This window comes from Manacus vitellinus, unplaced genomic scaffold (assembly GCF_001715985.3).
Source record: "Manacus vitellinus isolate BGI_N305 unplaced genomic scaffold, ASM171598v3 scaffold_18_pilon, whole genome shotgun sequence".
NCBI lineage: Eukaryota > Metazoa > Chordata > Aves > Passeriformes > Pipridae > Manacus > Manacus vitellinus.
This window is the reverse complement of record NW_021939324.1, coordinates 2,630,126-2,648,534: the sequence shown is the minus strand read 5'-3', so window position 1 is coordinate 2,648,534 and position 18,409 is coordinate 2,630,126. Positions and strand designations below refer to the sequence as shown.

At 38.7% G+C, this 18,409-nt stretch overlaps 1 protein-coding gene across 1 annotated transcript in view; it reads right to left on the bottom strand.

The window, feature by feature from the left end:
- Positions 1–4,025: 4,025 nt before the first annotated feature.
- The window catches only part of FREM1 (FRAS1 related extracellular matrix 1), a 58,177-nt gene continuing 43,793 nt past the window's right edge, over positions 4,026–18,409 (bottom strand). The window contains exons 29-36 of the mRNA XM_018070522.2: positions 17,657–17,806; positions 16,225–16,463; positions 15,495–15,542; positions 15,060–15,215; positions 14,666–14,791; positions 13,858–13,973; positions 5,848–5,933; positions 4,026–4,536 (exon numbers count right to left, since the gene is read on the bottom strand). Of these exons, the coding sequence (XP_017926011.1) occupies positions 4,337–4,536; positions 5,848–5,933; positions 13,858–13,973; positions 14,666–14,791; positions 15,060–15,215; positions 15,495–15,542; positions 16,225–16,463; positions 17,657–17,806 (1,121 nt within the window). The 3' untranslated portion in view covers positions 4,026–4,336. The remainder of the gene's footprint in view (positions 4,537–5,847; positions 5,934–13,857; positions 13,974–14,665; positions 14,792–15,059; positions 15,216–15,494; positions 15,543–16,224; positions 16,464–17,656; positions 17,807–18,409) is intronic.

Sequence of the window (18,409 nt, the reverse complement as noted above, 5' to 3'; positions counted from 1 at the left end):
ATTGCTTCAGGTTGCTAACTGTGAGACAGGGGAGAAAGAGTCTGGGCAAAGACACATCTTTTTAGATTGTTGTGAACAATTTGAGAGAGAGAGATGATTCACTGAAGAGTGAAGAGTTTGTTCGTGCCATTCCAAGGAAGAAGATGCAGATAAGATTTAATTAAAAATATATTTATACGTATTTGAAAATTTCATCTGTATGAATAAAATTATATTCTTTTACTCACTGTGCTTATAACCAGTACTTCAGATACCAGATTCCCATTCACAGAATCACAGAATCATTAGGGTTGGAAGGGACCTCTGGAGATCACCCAGCTGCCAAGGCAGAGTCACCTAGAGCAGGTTACACAGGAACACGTCCAGGTGAGTTTTGAATACTCCAGAGAGGGAAACCATGACCTCCCTGAGCAGCCTGTTCCAGTGCTCTGCCACCTTCAAAGTAAAGAAATTCTTCCTCACATTGAGGTGGAACTTATGTTCTAGTTTATGGCCACTGCTTCTTGTCTGTTGCCGGGCACCGTTCAAAAGAGTCTGGCACCATCCTCTTGACACCTAGCTTTCAGATCTTTGTGTGTATTGATGAAATCCCCTCTAAGTCTTCTCTTCTCTAGACTAAACAGGCCCAGCTCCCTCAGTTTCTCCTCATAAGAGAAGTTAACTCATGGTACAAAGAGAATTTAACTCATGGTACAAATGTGATTATAATATTAATTCAAGAACAGGCCCAAGCAGATGAAGAAAGAGAATTCAGAAACTGCATAAATAGCAGGTATATTATGCTTAACTCTAAGTGCATTTCTACTATGCTAAACACTTTATCACTTGAGAAAAAGGTTTTGAGATGATGAAATGAAGTACATATTCACCAAAGTATATTTTGTTTTTTTATTAGAATACATAACAGAGTTAAACATAACAATATATATAGCATTCTGAATACAAGAATTACAATAGCACCAGTCTTGTGATGTAAGTAATGTAGAATCACAGTATTCACTGAATCTTACACATAATTTTCTCCAAATTATTTTTATAATTTGAGTTAATAAAGACTTGAAAACATTCAGTGAGTTTCCATGTGTAGGAAAAAAAAAACTTTTCTGATATTTTTCAGACTAAAAACTTGATACTGTAAAGTTAATAGCAACACAAATATTTTAGAATATTTGGGTTTGGAAAAAGTGTTCCTGTGACCGGTTGCCTAGCCATTTTTTCATAACTGTTGTCTTTGAGTCAATTACTTTTCTATCAAATTTGTTTGAAATTGGTCAACATATTTAAAAGATATTTGACAGGGAGTGAAGGTGGTTAAAAGTGACAAGCACGCAAAGAACTCACATTGCCTGTCACTATAGAAATCTAGGCTAACTACTGGGTTCTTTTCACTGAGCTGCTGCATCTTGGTTCTATTGCTCTTAAAAGGTATATGAATAGTTCTGGTGAAATAAATCCTTTATTTATCCTGAAAGCGTGACATCCGTAGGCGAACACCAGAATTTACACGCACCTTATTCTTACTTTCAGCCTTTTGAAATTCCCCTGCTGATGCTGATCCTCTAAATACTGATTTTTACCTGAGTTTACTCAGTCTAATTCAAAAGTATTGAAGACTGGAAATATCCCCAAAGCTCCTCAGGGTTTTAGGCCCATCCTTTACTAAACTTTTTAGATGCAATAATTTCCTATGTCAACAGAAAAAAAACCCTTATTTTTGCTTTCCCTGATCCGAGTATGCTGTATTCATTGAACTCCAGTATTTTAATAATAAAAATAAAAGTTGTAAAAATCTCTGAAAAAATACTTCTCTTTTAACGACAGAAGAATTAAAATTTATTAATAAACATTTGGAAGAATTGATTATATTGAAAAACAATACAGCAGCCTTTCAGAGCAGAAATAAACTTGCACTGCAATATAAGAATTTTTGTTTCATTAGTGTATTGTATTAGGTATAATTAGAACAGTAGCACATACAGTTTGCACACCTAACATTCTGTTGTGTAGTGAATCTTCATACTCTGCAATCACTTTAAGGCAGTTCAACAGAAATACAGAAAACGGAAAATTTCCCCTCTTCTCACAAAGACAAACCTGAGGTCACTGTTGTCTCAGATGGCATGAGTCATTTATTAGTTACTGATCGAGTAACAAGCACCTTTTTCAAATTCCCTCTCCATTGATATAATTCATTTATTAAATAATTCAGAGAGGTATTTGAGCAATCTTAATAGGCTTTATAAAGATAGCACCAATAAACTCTACAGCTTTTATTAAAAGAGGGTCATAAAGAAATAAAAGTTTATGCTTTTGTCTCTCTTAGTCAGCTTTCCCTGGAATTCCATAACACACCACTGAGAGATCTCAAGAGTGCTTTTTTAGATGCTAATTTTTTTCTGTAATGAAAACTATCAGAAATAAAATCAGGTCTGGATGGGTACTCAGGAGTACCTGGTTTGGAGACAATTAGCCTATATATGTTGATTTAGAAAACTCCTTAAACAAAAGAGTTAACGTCTAGAAAAAGTGTCTAGAAGCTTGTCATAAATATTGTCATTTAAAAAAAAGGAAAAAAAAAAGGAAAAAATAGAGAGAAATACTGGAAATATTTTTGTCTGTGTCTGTTGATAGCAACAATAAGGGTGAGGAAGCTCTGTCTGCAGTTCTTTTTTCTCTGATTTTGTGATACACTCATGTTTATAGGCAACAGCCCTTTCAGAAAGGTTCTTTCCTATATACAAAGACTGTCCAGCTACTCACATGAATATTAATTTAACTTGTCACAGGCAAGGAGGGAGGATGATTAACCAGTGCACACCAGAGGCAAGGAAGAGGGATATATAACCCCTGAAAGTGTCCCTCAGCCCCAAGAGGAGAGGTGATTCTGTTGCATCCGTCCCTTGCAGGACTGAGAAATTGCTGTGAGAAACCTTAGAAGGAGGTTTTGCACCTTTGGGGCAAAATTGATCCAGAGGCTGGCTGAATAGATGATTAAGGGGAGGATCAACTGGTGGCAGCTGGCAGAAAGATGGGGGGGATGAGAGTTCATAGGTACAGGGCAAATTTACCCCACTCAGTACCAGACCAACTGTCACCCACTGGGCAAAGAGAGAGTTTGAGGGGAGCTTTAATTTTATATTTTTTGGGAAACTTATGCCTGGTTTCTTTTTTTTTTTTAATGTTAAGGCTGGCAGTAAGAAGATCCTAAAGCAAGCTTTTGACAGGTCAAATATAAATTTATTACAATGTTACAAAATGGTTATACTGCAACTGTGTATATCTAAAATAATAACTTATGGCCAGCTGTTTTTTTTCCTATTAACGGCTGATTTTAAACTCTTTCTCAGAAATAAATCTGGATTTTTAAATATTATTCATAAACCTCAAATCCCTAATAAGGACTTAGATTAATACTTTTCAAAAGCCATAGCTGCTTTAGTACAAAATATGTCTCATGATTACATTGGTTTATACACACATATAAATCCTATTGATGTTCATGTGTCACTGAATATTCCAAGATAATATTCTAGGATTAAGCTTCATTATTTTTTTAATAAATCATTCTTTTGATATAACATTAGATGTAGAGATGTCCCATTATTTAATTACACTAAAAATTACACCAGTATCCTGCAATTCAAAAAAACAATTAAAAATTTTGGTTAGGAATATGAAACAATATGCAACTCTGTATGAACAGATCCATAGGGATCCAAAGTTGGCCTTGGGAGGCAGGAAAAAAAAACAAACTTTGCTCCTGTTGTACTCTGTCACTAAATCCAGCCACTGGTACTTTTGTAAGACACTGCACTAAGGCATCAACCAAAGAAGCCCTGTGTACTTACATGATGTCACTCCCCTCATCACCCAAGAGGACCTGGTTCTAGCCAAAAGTCTGCCCCCATTTTCACCCCCAGCAGTCTTCCTCCTTTTGTGACTGTAGTTTTTATTGCAAACAAATTAAAGCAACAGCCAATTCACAACTCCTCCTTAAGAGCAAAGCAAATCAACTGATTTGCTACTTTTTTTTTTTTAAGTACTTTTACACAGAAGTGCGATGAAAGCTTTGAGGCCTAGCTCTTTGGTGTAAAAATACATACGAGTAAGTGATACATCAATGTCTTTGGGGAGAATTCAAAACTTAATCTAGACTTAAACTTTGCAGTGGACCTCTATACCTTGGTTAGAGGCAGTGCATCTGCACCTCTGGCAGCATATAACATAAACCTTGCTGATAATCAGGACAGTTTTCTAACTACACTCCCATGTCTGCAGACAACACACTGAAACAGCATGAATGTCCACTTATGCTTTCACAGGCATCCTCCATTCCTTACAACTTTCTTGAACATATATAGCTGTTTGGTCTGACATTCTTGCAGTCAGTTGCTTGCCATTTTCCTCGCTTCTGCACAAATACACAATTTCTTCCTCTCACTGGAAAGCGGTTGGAGCCTCTTCTCCAGTTTATGTAGGTTACAGGTTCTCCTCCGTTCCACTCCCAACGTCCAGGATTGACTTGGTCATTCAAGCCTGTGTGAAATCAGTAAGACCAAATCAGTGATGTTTATTTTCTCTGGAGCCTGATGCCAAGAGAAGTATGTTGTTCTATGTCTTTGTTGAAAAATGCATACAATTTAGCGCTGAGAAAAACCCATCTGATGGAACACAAATAAAACACAATTTAGTATTTAATTAGGCCACTTGAATCACAATTAGGGCCATCTGAATAAGAAATACATACTTTTCCACATTAGCGCCTATCTAAAATGTTTTTCCTCTTTCCATCTATCACATGTGTATGCCTTCACAGGTTTCTGTTCTGATACTTGAGATAGTAAGGAGAATATTACATCCTAGTCTGGGCAGCCTCAGATGCCTTCAGATTTCTTCTGAATGTAAAAGCCTGCAGATGTTTTTAGACCTTGTTTACACAATTTAGATTAACAGTTGTAAAATTAGGTTGTACTAATCAGTACAACATAAAACATATCTTTTCACTTAGCCTCTAAGTTACTAAAACGGAAGGTGGGTGACATATTTTTAGATAAGACTTGTCTTCTTAAAGTGACCAAGATCAGAAAATTGACATAACAGTCTTGTAGTCTTTATTCTTGTCAGCAGAATTTATTTCTCTCAGGTTAACAAAATCATGAGACCACTAAACAAGATTCCAAACTAACTGTATTTTTAAAGTTAATTTAGTATAGCTAGTAAATTAATCTCAGAAAATTACTTAGAGCTGACAATTGCAGATCAGAATTGAAAAATAAGAACCAAATTGAGGACAGTATAGCAGAAACAAGAAGACCCATCTGAATTCTTTCCATTTCTCACTAAATATAATGTACATAATAAGAACTAGCTAAATCTAAAATGATATGATGAAATGTTCTTTAGCTGATCATCTAATTAATTCATAAGAATTCTGACACAAGATGGCATCATTAATTTAGCAGGAACATACATGATTGTTTAAAGTTAAAACTAACAAATAAAAAAAGCTAAATTAAAGATAAATAAAATAACAGTCAAAAGAACGGTGAGATAAATAAAAGTGTAGGGGCTATTTTCATCAGCTTGTGTTAAAATGGGAAAGGTTTCCAGACAAAAACTATCCAGCAATGGGCAACATGATAAACTCTTCTTTTTGATAAAGACTTATCAAATTACTGAGGTAAATTATGCTTTTGGCTTATGCTTTGCTCTGAACTAATAAAAGCAGCAGAAAGTTGAGTACAATGCAATGTTTGAAAACTGGGCTGGAACTGCTGTGGCAGTTCCTGCTCTTCAAGGTGCACAGGAATTTAATGCTCAGAGAGGACAGGCAGTGGATGTACTTGCCTATCCAAAAGGGCATCCTCCCACCGAAGTCCCACAGCCACTGCATGTGTTGTTCATTAGCCACACTTGCTAGACTCCCCAGGTATCTAGGCTCAGGAAGAGAGGACAGAGTAATTAGCATTCCACAGAGTGACAGACAGGTCAACTTATCAACAAGGGGCACTGGTTCTAGTATAAAGCATATAAGTAACTTGTCACAGGAAAAAAAAAAACATGACTTACTGAAATGAAAGAATAATTACATGGAAATAAAGTCTTAAAATTGTGGATTACGTGGAGAGGAACCAAAGTCCTAGTCTCATTTTTATAACAGAAAAATTGAATCAGCTGAGCAACTGAAAAAAAAACGTATACAGAAAATATGTGCCTCATATTCACAAACTGCATTTTAAACCATTAGCACAATTATTAATACCATATTTTCCATAAAATAATAACTTCCTTCACAAAAATCCAAGCCACTGAAAGAAAAGCCAGCTTCACTCATTTGGTAGTAGAGCAGGCTGTATCTTTTTAAAATCAGGTTCTGAAAAGACTGAAGCTTTGAGTAACAGATTTAAGTGGTGGTGTGGTTCTGAGAAGTAATCTTAGAATGTCCTGAGTTGGAAGGGACCCACAAGGATCATTGCAGTCCAACTCCTGGCCCTGCACAGGACAGATCCAAGAATCACACTATGTGCCTGAGAGCATTGTCCAAACACTTCTTGAACTCTGTCAGGCTTGGTACTGTGACTACTTTCATGGGGAGCCTGTTCCAGCACCCAACCACCCTCTGGGGGAAAGAATCTTCCCCTAATATCTAAGCTAAATCTTCCCTGTCACAGCTAACACGTGCACCCTCTAAAATCAACATTCAGGCTGTCACATCATTCCCTGCATTTCTCTCTTCTCCACCTATCCCACCCTCTTTCTTCTTTAGTATTTTCATCCTTTTCAATTTTGCCTTTCAGTTGAGGTATTCTGTTTTTCCATTCTTTTATGAACCTGCACTCGGTAAATGCAGGTATACCATGGGTTTCCCAAGTTGCTCTTCACAAGAAGTTTCATATCTGAAAAGGCTCTGAGGAGCAGCCCATTCTTCAGAGGGTTGTCTACAATGACTACACATTTAATTCACAATGGAGAGCAGTTGTGGTGTGTATAAAGCAGACTATTTCTGAATTAAGTCAATGTGTAAGTTCTGCTCTGCATTTGTACCTAAAGAATGCCATATACAAAGAAGTATTTGCAAACCCTAGCCACTGAGTGGCCTTGCCACTGACAAGTCTTCCAACCGGTACCAAACACGCAAGCACCTGCAGGCTACTCTTAAGCCATTTAGAGGCCAATTTAAATCATGAAGTATTAAGACAAATGGTATTCTTCAAATTTGTCAGACACTGTCAGCCATCAGTGGCTTCATTCTCCTATTTATCCGTCTTTCTGTCTGCACTGATATCATGTCAGCTTTTTACATGTCATGCCTGCTGTTGCCATCCCTCTGATGCTGTCATATCTGTCCAATATTTCTGACTGCCACTCAATCTAACAGTGATTCCAACCCTTTCAGCCTCTCATAACATCCCGGGTGATGCTTGATAGGGCCAAAGCAAACAACACTGCTCATCAGAACATGTTTTAAGAGAGCAAAAACCCCTTTTGTAGAAGCAGAATAAGCCAATGGATTTATGAGGTTCTGCTAATTTCAGTACTTTTGCCAGTAAACAGAGACAAAAGATCACTATTGCTCCAAATGAAGTAAAGACTGTCTTAAAAGCTGGAACAACAACCAGGTCTCAAGAATTACAGGACAGACGTGAGTCCACTATGGAGACCATGAACAGATCTTGGGGTGCAAGCCCACCATCAAGCCTGTTGCCCAGATAGAGACCCATGCCTGGAGCTCCATTCCTGTTACTGCCCTCTACCTCTTCTGAGAGTAGTGATCCCATGGATTCCATATGATGCCACACAAGACAGGGAAGCAGCAAAAATTTACATCAGGAGGAGTTCAGAGTAGAAGTCCACAAATATTCTACACAGTCCCTACCGCACAAATGGATCATTGCTTAATTTGGGCCCGGAGGGGAATAGTACAAAACAAATTCATTGTAATGCTGATGGAGGATGCTCCTGCTGCAAAGGCCTCCTCCACTATCCCTGCAAGTCAACCAAAACAGCAGGGGGTGGAGTCGCTCTCTGCTCTGCTTTGCATGGTGGATCTGCCAAGGCCTGCAGGACAGCTAGGTGTTAGCCCTCACCTGTGGAATCATGGCTGGCCTAGACAAGTAATATAGGTCCAGTCAGGGACCCTCTAAGTTCAGGGACCACCAGAAAACAAAAGGATGTCTCAAATGAACCAAGTTTGCAGATGATACAAAACTGGGAGGGGCTGTTGACTCCCTGGAAGGCAGGAAGGCCCTGCAGAGAGACCTCGACAAATCAGAGGGCTGGGCGATCACCAACCAAACAAAGTACAACAAGGGGAAGTGCCGGATTCTGCACCTGGAATGTTTGGACAGACTGGGGAATGAGATGCTGGAAAGCAGTGCCACAGAAAGGGACCTGGGGATCCTGGTCAAAGGCAAGTTGAATATGAGCCAGCAGTGCCCTGGCAGCCAGGAGGGCCAACCATAACCCTGGGGGGCATCAGGCAAAGCTTCGTCAGTCAGTTGAGGGAGGGGATTGTCCCTCTCTGCTCTGCACTGGGGCGGCCTCATCTTGAACATTGTGTCCAGTTTGGGGCACTGCAATATAAGATATTAAGCTCTTAGAGAGAGTCCAAAGGAGGACAATGAAGACAGTGAAAGGCCTTGAGGGGAAGCTGTATGAGCAGCAGCTGAGGTCAGTTGGTCTTTTCAGCCTGGAGAAGAGGAGATCAAAGGGGAGACCTCATTGCAGTTACAACTTCCTTGTGAGGGGAAGAGGAGGGGCAGGCACTGATCTCTTCTCTGTGGTGACCAGAACCCAAGGGAATGGCCTGAAGTTGTGTCAGGGGAGGTTTAGGTTGGGTATTAGGAAAAGGTTCTTCCCCTAGAGGGTAGTTGGGCACTGGAACAGACTCCCCAAGGCAGTGGTCACAGCACTGAGTCTGACAGAGTTCAAAAAGCATTTGGACAACACTGAGGCACATGGTATGAGTCTTGGGGATGGTCTGTGCAGGGCTAAGGATTGGACTCAATGATGCTTGTGGGTCCCTTTCAACTCAGCATACTCTGTAATTTCGTGTACACTTTCCTCACACAGGGGTGTGATGGGATGGCTCAGAAACATTGCTCATGTCTTTCCAAAGGGGTTAGCAACTGCCTGGTAGGGTTCGAGATTGTGCACCTGCTTATTGTACAGGTTCCCAAAACTACACCCAGTGAAGCTCTCAGCAAGACTTCAACTGTGTCTCTCATCACAGTGAAATTTTGTGCATGGCATTTGTGCCTCTGTGTCCCAAGGATGACATGCTTCCACTCTTCTGGGCCCATCTACCAGGCACTGAATCTCCAGTGAGCTGACATAAGCTCTTGGAAAGTATTGTACTCCATCTTCTTCTGCAGACAAAAAGTCCGGGAAAGCAGGCTCAGTTAATTCAGGGCGTTCTCCCAGGCTAACTGCTTCAGCAGGAGGATACCATTTCCCCTCACAGTGACTGTGGTCGCACTGACCAAATTTGGGGCTAAGGAGAGGTTTGGGCAGCAGTTTCTGTGGTATCACTACTAGCTGACCAAGAGCAAAAATAAAGCATTTTATCTAGCTTCTGTTTAAGGACACTCAAAATCCAGGAACTAAGAAAGTTACTTCAGGTAAGCATACTTCCTCCTGTTATTTCAATTGTCTTAGAAAATGTGAAAACAAAAAGTACCATTCTGTGTCAGTAACTGCTGTATCATTTATGACATACAGAGGTGGTCTGAGAAATACGTTTCAGACTTTTACTTCAATCCACATACCAGAGAGAGACTTCAGCACTGTGAAAGGAAAGCACTGAAATAGTTATAACATTATCTAATCTTTTCTCTATAGGAGTGCTTTCTAAATACAGCCTGAGAAACACGCATTATTGAAGACAGAACAACTGTTCTAATTGTTACACCTAATTAGGGGGTTATATGTATTGTAGAGAAATGAGATCAGTCCTGAAGGAACATACCACTTCTGATAATATTAATTACTGAACCTCTAGGCAGAGCGTCAGACACCAGAAATGACAAGATAACAGTATTTATGGAGTTGTGTAAATCTAACACTTCCTAATGTAAATTACTCAAGATAAGGAGCCATGCTATATTTCTGTGTTAAAAAGCCCACTTGAAATTGTTCCTATGGGCTTTAAAACTTTTGCCATCAAATCAAGAGCATCCTTTATCTTTGAGCAGTTGCCTAAATTAGGAAATATTTTGGGTAGCTATTGACCTTGAAGTAGAAGTGGAAAACACTTAGCACAAAGACTTTACTGATTTTTCATTAAATTATCCAATAAGTTTTAAAGAGTCTTGTACCATTTTGTTAAATTTAACCTCAGAAGAAGCACATTTGACTAGGTATGAAGGTCTCCATAGGACAAGAGAATATTTAATTTTAACTGCTGTAGTAAATCCACGTCCTATACTGATGTTGAAGGAGGTGGGGGTGACTGAGAGGCTGCGCTCATTCCAGTCTTTTGTTTGATCACCTATCCTGATGCCTTGAAATAGGTGTCTAGTGTTGCTTACGACACCTTGTAGTATTCAGAACATTCAGATGAGTGGCAGACATGATGCAGAGCTTGCAGGAGCCCTGCACTTCCAGAATGGCAGTTCAAAGTCAGACAAGATACAATAGACTCTAGGTACCTGAATTCCCATGTTGGAGTCACTCATAATACTGTAAGTTAAACCTGTCACTTACAGAACCAGCACAGTTTTAGGAGAGGAGGGCAGCAAGCTCCATCCTGCTTTGCAGTAGGCAACACTGAGCCATCCTAAAGGATCTAACCTATTATGTTAGATGTGGTTCTGCCTATGATTCCCAAGGATTGAAGCCATATGCAGCTAATACACTAACACCAAACAAAATAACTGCCCCTGACTTACATAGCTAGCAGTAAAGGATCTGAAATCTGACCATATTTGAGCTCTATTTAAATGTTCAAGAAGATAAAGGTATAATATGACTAACAAAGCAAAAGACACAACCTTGGGTTCTGTCTATCCAGTCCTGTTCCATCCCCTCAGTGGCAGCAGTGAAACCATCTCACATGTGAGTGAGCCCTGCTGTACTGACCCTTGGGGAGGATGTGTTCCTATGGGATAAACAAGAACTGTGACATAAATCACCAAAATTGCTTCTAAATCAGGCTGCTGTGGGATCACTCAGCCGTAATATCCCCCAGATGCTTCTCTTCATAGTGCCAAGAACCTCTTCATGCATACAAACAAAGCTAGAGCAACTTGCATCATGACACGAATTTATGTGTTCCGCTTCTAACCTGCACATGGAAACTGAAGGAAAGGTTGGTATATTACCTGCAACAAATGGATGCAATGTGTGTCAATAAAAGCCCAGATCTGCATAAGCAGATCTGCATAAGCCCCTGCATATATAGTTATGTCCAGACAACAACTGCTTACACAAGAAATTGATAGCATTGCTTTCATGGAATATAATCACAGAATATCAGGTTGGAAGGAAACTCAAGGATCATCTGGTCCAACCCCTCTGGCAAAAGCACAGTCCAGCCAAGATGGGCCAGCACCCTGTCCAGATGAACCTTAAAAATGTCTGATGTCGGGGAATCCACCACTCCTCTGGGGAAACTATTCTAATGGATGGTCTCATTGTGAAAAAAAGTCTTCTCTTGTGTCTAATTGGAATCTCACCAGGAGTAACTTGTTCCCATTGCTGCTTATCTTTTCTGCATGACTCCTTGTAGAAAGGGAGTCTCCATCTTCCTTGTAGAATCCCTTTAAACGCTGGAACATGGTGATAAGGGCTCCCCTAAACCTTCTTTCCTCGCATGGCAGGCTTTCCAGTCTTTTGATCATCTTTGTGGTCCTTCTCTGGACCCTCTGCAGCCTGCCCACTTCTTTTTTGTACAGCTTGTTGCCCAGTCCATCAGCTCAGGATAGCAATGTTTCCTCAAGGAGGCTAGGAGGTTGGTTACTTGGAGACTGTTAGTGAATCAACTTTACCAGTGCTTGTGCTTTTCCCCTGTTCTGTGTAATAGAAAAAGTCTAGCAAGACAAATGAATAGAAGTTTAAAGTAATGTCATTTTTGTAGTAATAAAAAATTATTCTTTTTCAGTGAAGTTGGCTGATTTACTGAAAGTCAGTTCTAATATTTTCATTTAATGCTTGCTTGATCTATTAAAAATTGAGATTGACCTCCGTGTTGGTTTTACTTCCTTATTTGAAATATCAACTATTTAAATGTCAACAGAGTAAGTATTAATAACAGAAATACCACAATCAGTGGCAGTGGTGATTGCCAGGAGGAGATGGGAAAAAGCACAGAACAAAATTTACTAAGTTATCTTCTTGTCTCATTTTAAGTGTGTTCCTGAGATTGTGCTTTTGTAAATCAGTTCCAGATAAAGCTTTCTAAGTCTATGCTAGTATGACATTTATTGAATCATCACTGCCCTAGGATTCACTTCCTTGTGGACTCAGTGATATGCCTTGACATTTTGTGCAGGTGTTTAACACAGTCATTTACTTACTGTTGCTTTCATTTATTTACTGCTCTTCAGTTTAATATCTACATTGTACAGTATAGCCTTCATCAAGAAGTTACCACCTACAAAAAATGTGGGTCCCCAGAAGCACACTCTTTTTGGAGATGGGAAACACCTCCCAGTAGAGTGACATATATTCCCAAGGCATCAATTGAACATTGAAGCCTTCAGAAAAAAAATATAAAATATCACTATTTACAGCCTTTTTTGCATAAATACCATAATAAATGCAGACAATAGAAAACAATTTCAGGAGCCGAAATTTTAAGTAAACCAAGTAGTCATGTGAAATTTGGGGTGAGCTCACAAGAGCAGGTAACATTTACATTTCAGCAAAGAATATCTTCCAATAGCTGGGAGGTATTAGAACCAACACTTTTATTTTGTATGTTACCAAGACAACATGATCTGGCATAACTGAGTGGAATGAATCAAGGTTTGTTATGAATGCTTGGCCAGGATTCATGTTTCCTGCATGTCCTTCCACTGCTTACGGAATATATTCTGTTTCTTTCATTTCCGAGTCTTCCCTGTTCTAATTTTCCTTTTACGGAGTAACAGAGAGGTCTTTTTAAGCCTTTGCTATTATTCAGATTGGTCTTTGACCTGATGGTCATAATTCAGTACAAGGTAGAGAGAATGCATGATCCTAGGGCAAGCTTCATTTTACCATGGCTAGCATTTCTTCCAGTGCTAACTTAATGCTCTTAAAACCAAAATCACAAAGCAGATGCCCAAAGAGCAAGACTGTCAGGGTTTTTATTTGAATCTTACTTTGAGACAACTATTACTGTTGTTGTTGTTGTTGCTGCTGCTGTTGTGGTTATACCTTTATTTATCCTTAAAAAGTCAGAAATATACTGTTAAATTGAAAGTTAAAGTTTTCAAGTAGTTACAGAATCTGCAGAGCTGCATCTTCAGAAAAATACAGTGAGGCACACAGGAGCTGGCAACCTCTTACTGTTGCTATATCAAGTGAAGGTAGAGCCAAGGAAGTGGTGGGTCAGAGAGGATGAAAGCCTGAGTCATTGCTGTATTTCTCTTCTCTCAGACTAACTCTCCCATTAGGAAATATCCTTAATGCAAGTGGACAACGTTGGAAATTTGTGCTGGGAATACGGTAGCATCACCACCTGAAACTTTATGAGACTAACAGTATTTCTATCCTCCACTGGATCTGAATCCCAAAAATTGTTCTGGTTTTTTTTTTGGAACTGTGTAGAACAGCCAAATTGGGGCATATCTGATTAAATTTGGCCTCAAGAGCAGCATTCAGCTCAGGGCAACAGCAGTGCACATCGAACACATTTGCATGGTGGTCGCTTACTGTTCTCTGCAAGCCCGAGCAGCAGTGTTCCAGGTGACCTTGTGATTCACTACCAGGAAGTAGCAGCTGCCTTCATGATAACTCCATCCAGAAGGACATTTCTTCATGCTTACCTCCTAAAATAAAAGAAGAAAAGGTAAAACAGACTTATGCTCACAGTGATCTGTGAGCAGATGTCTGTGCACAGATAGTCTGTACACTAATGCCCAGAATTAAACTGAGCATGAACTTCAATGTGTATCAATAAAGCTACAGCATTGCTTAAAAGATTTAAATAAATAAGTGCTTGCCAGAGGAGGCTACAATTTATAATTAGTAGTTTTAATGGTGACAACAGGTTTCAGTTCAAAAATCCTCTAAAGAGATTGTATTATTTTGGACACCACTGACTGTGTCCCGCAGTCTGCATAGGCAATGCAGTGCAACAAAATTCAGCATAACATCTTACGTGATGGAGGGAATGTATGTTTACAGAATACCTAAGTAAGCTGATTTCACTAACTGCTACTCATTCTCTCACAGAGTTCATTCCTGAACTGTCTTATGCCCACATACTCACAAGCACCAAGGCACCAGTGCTCACATGGTTTGTCCAGGAGCACCTGTGGATGACAGAGAGGAAAGGCAACCCCAGCAGTCAAGTCCTCATCATATTTCTGGGAAACTTTTATTTCTGCTGAAAGCAAACCTACTCTGGACAACACTTTTATTCCCTGTACAAGTTAAAAGAAAGTAATTTGTTTGAGAGTATCACTCATTGCAGACTTCATACTCTGGCTTAGGTGCATACTCATGGCTACATTTTTACCTTGCTTTGGGAATTCCAGAATTTCCATGTTATCCCGTCACACTGAAATAACTTTTGAGTGCTTTCTTCATAATGCAAGAGACCCTTTAAATCTGGTGTACAAGCCTTCGGAAAAGAGTAAAAGTCCTGGAAAGAGAAAATGTCATTATAACATTAGAAGGACAATAATTACACAAAACAAACAAGCAACATGAAATAGATTAATTAAGCCTTATATTAAAATTTTATGCCATGAAAACTTTTCAAAGGCTGAGTTGCTATCTGTGTATTGGTTAAGCTCAGCTTTGGAATGGGAAGGGTTAGGCTGCAGATCTCAGAGGTGTTAAATCAATTTGGAAAACAGCATGACTGAAGACAGATGGTGAAAATGCCTATGAAACAAAATGTTTCATACCTTATGTCTTGAACTTGGTTCAGATGCAAGTTCTGCCTTATCAGCCTGTGGGATTTCTATCTTAGAGGAGATGACATTTACCTGTGGTTTTGCCCTCTTGTTAGTTTTAGCTGATGAGGTGTCATCCTCTATTTTGAGTGATACCATCCCATGATACTTTGTTTTACAGTATCACACATGCAAGAAGAACAAGAGAGGGAAAAGAGAGGGTTAGTACATACAAGCAACTCTTAAATAAACTAAATAAATAATAATAAAAATTAATTATAATACAAATTGTTGTAAATCAAGGGAAAATTACACCAAAGGAAAAGAAAGATACATAGGAAAATAACATACTGGTCATAACAAATTATTAAAAGTGATAAAGCCTGGAAAGAACAGAATCAGAAAGAAATCACAGAAATGGATGACCAATACTCATAATGCTCTTACTTTGAAAACCACATCTGTTCCATTTCTAAATACAGATGAAGGCTGAACCTGAAAAAAGCAGAACAGCAGAATGAGATGAGCATATTCATGCATTATAGAAACAAATAGACTTTATGCAAAATTTACTACAAGATCTAGGTTATAAATCATGAAGAGCATGTCTAGGTTTTAGTTCTTTCTCTTTCAGAATAGAAATGGATAAGCTCTGAAAACAGCCATTAAAAAGCACAAATTACAAGCGTCTTTATGAACGGATTCCATTAACTTTTAAGGTTACAGTAGCAGAAAGTTATTAAACCACCTAGCTAAACCAATATAACTTAAGCAGGAAAATCAGTGGGCAAGATTTAAATAACTGTTTCCTGTTTAAGCTAACAGTATTTTCAGCTTTAGAGCTTCAGTACCAGATGCACAAGTTCTATACATTTGCCTGGCTCCACTGACTTCTGTCTTCTAACTGCCCCATAATTTATACAAAATGAGAGGCTTCATAATTACTGAAGTTGTTTGATGCCTGTTTCCTGCCCCAAATCATGTTTTTCTTCCTCTCTTGCACACATGGATTTTTGTGGGGTTTCTTGTTTGGTGTTTTTTTTGGTTTTTTTTTTTTGTTTGTTTTTTTTATTTTATGGTCAGGTAGGATCACTACAAAAAATGACAGTTTAATGAAGATATCACATCACAATAAATATGCAAATCAGTCAATCACTGAACTACAGAAATGTCTTACTATTCTGCCATTTCCAGTCACTCTCAGCCTGGTCCTTGACCGATTCACCAAGCTGTGCTCCCACCATGGGTCCCCTCCATGCTCTCTTATCCCTTTGGAAGGAGGCAGTGGGATCCCTTCCAGGGAAAAATTGCCAGGCCTGGAAGGTGATGAGGAGCCTTTGGAAACTGGAAACAGTGTTCCTCTCCCCCAGAAGCCATGCTTTCTTTGGCTAGAAGAATGGGAATAGCTGCACTGACCTGAAAGCATAAAAATGGCAGATGGTCAGTTCTAACTGCATGAGCAGATAACTGGTCACATTGATATGGGCACATAAACAGCTTGTCATTAAAAGTTGGATGATTCTTTCACTTGAAGTAGTTGATTTGCTGTTTGTTTAGTCATCCTCATTTCTGGGGTTGGCTATGACTATGATTGCAATGCTACCTATATATGTATGTTTTCACATGTGATGCATCTGTCTACCCACAGGTCAGAATTTCAACCAAGCATCTGCTGAAAATACCTGTTTTTCTCCATATATTGGGGTTTGCAGTGCTGTTTTTTTTGGTAAGAGAGACAGGTATCTTTAACTACCTTTGGTGATACTTCCATCATGCCCAGACAATTTCCTCCTCTGAAATACAGGACACTATTGTTTCCACAAATTCAGTGTGTCAATTTACATTATGATTTACATTAGGAAAGTTAAGGAGAAAACAAATCTGAAATTTTGAAAGGATTTTTTATAACATGAAGCCTAATTCATTGCAACATAGGTATTTAAAATAGTTTCACTAAACACCAGAAGAAAAAACATTCTTCGGCTTTCAGAGGACTCAGATGCTTTGCTAGTTATTTCTATTTTTCTACAGCTTTTCTATTTTTGTGTTTCTACAGTTGCTTCTTTTTTGGTATGTTTTAGGCACAGAACATCTGACCACTGAAAAACACAATAATAATGCAATCTTAAAAGCCTATACTCTGTAGTGATCACTGCTGTGTGCTGTAAAGTTGTGGACTGTGTTCATTAAGCATGGAATATATATTGCTAAGAGTTGGTTTGTTTGTTAGATTTCTTTTTTGAAAGGAAAATAAATCTTTTGTAGAGATGTATAACTGCTAAACAATAACTGGGAAAAAACACATTCTAATGGACATAAAAACATTTTTTCCCACTTTAATACATGAGAACTGAACTCATGTTGTTATGAAAAGTGTTTTCTTTCCTTATTTTGTGCTCATTGCTTTCTCCATGCTGTGTTTCCTCAGAGGATGCATATGATTGTGTGAGAGAATAAAGGGTTTGCAACTGCTGAGCCTGTTTTCTCTAAGAAGAAATTAAGCTGTTTGAACTAAAGGTGAGTGTTAGGAACAACTTGTGGTTGAAAATAGGTAGCTACTCAGACAAGATTGTCCCACCATCTTAATGATGAGGATCAAAAGAGAATACCTCCTTTTGAGTCCAAAATTTTCACTACAGCTCTTGTCCGTGTGCCAAGAACAGCATTCACAGGGGAGTTCAGAACTACTTCAAAGACTTCATCATCTTCCTCTAATCCATCGCAGGTAATTGCTATATTCCATGTCTTGGTTGACATTCCTAATGAAAATAAACATTTTAATTACTCTTTAAGTGCTATTTCAATCAATCAGGATGTCAAAGAAATATATTAATTAACATGTCTGCAGCTAGAATGGAGTAGCTTGTGTATACTGTTGTACTCCTACCAACTGACTGGACTCCTGCTGTTCTTCCAAATAACATTAAGTTTGAATTTGTTCCTGGGCAATGATGGTTCTGTTCAAGTACACACAATGTAACAAAAAGCTGCTGTAGATGTGCAAAATGGCACTGGAGTACATAGATTTTAGTACATTGCAATTTTCAAGAGAAAATCGTAGGGTTTTTATCTAAAAAGCCTAATTTTAGAGATGGAACAGTTATTCAAAAGGCCTGCAAATGGATCAAAGACTGTCTTGGATTGAAGTGCAACCTTTTAGGCAGATTTTATACTTGTTCACAAGATTTTTGCATGATTCCTTGCCTTTCCTGAGTAACTTCTAGCTTCCATTATGTGAATGAGAAAAGATCTTGTAACCCTTGAATAACTGCAGTTGTACTCAGTTTTGTTCAAATTTGTGTCCTGGGCTTTACTAATTATGACTGAAGTTTTTAAAGCATCTCACAGCTCAATTCAGGATG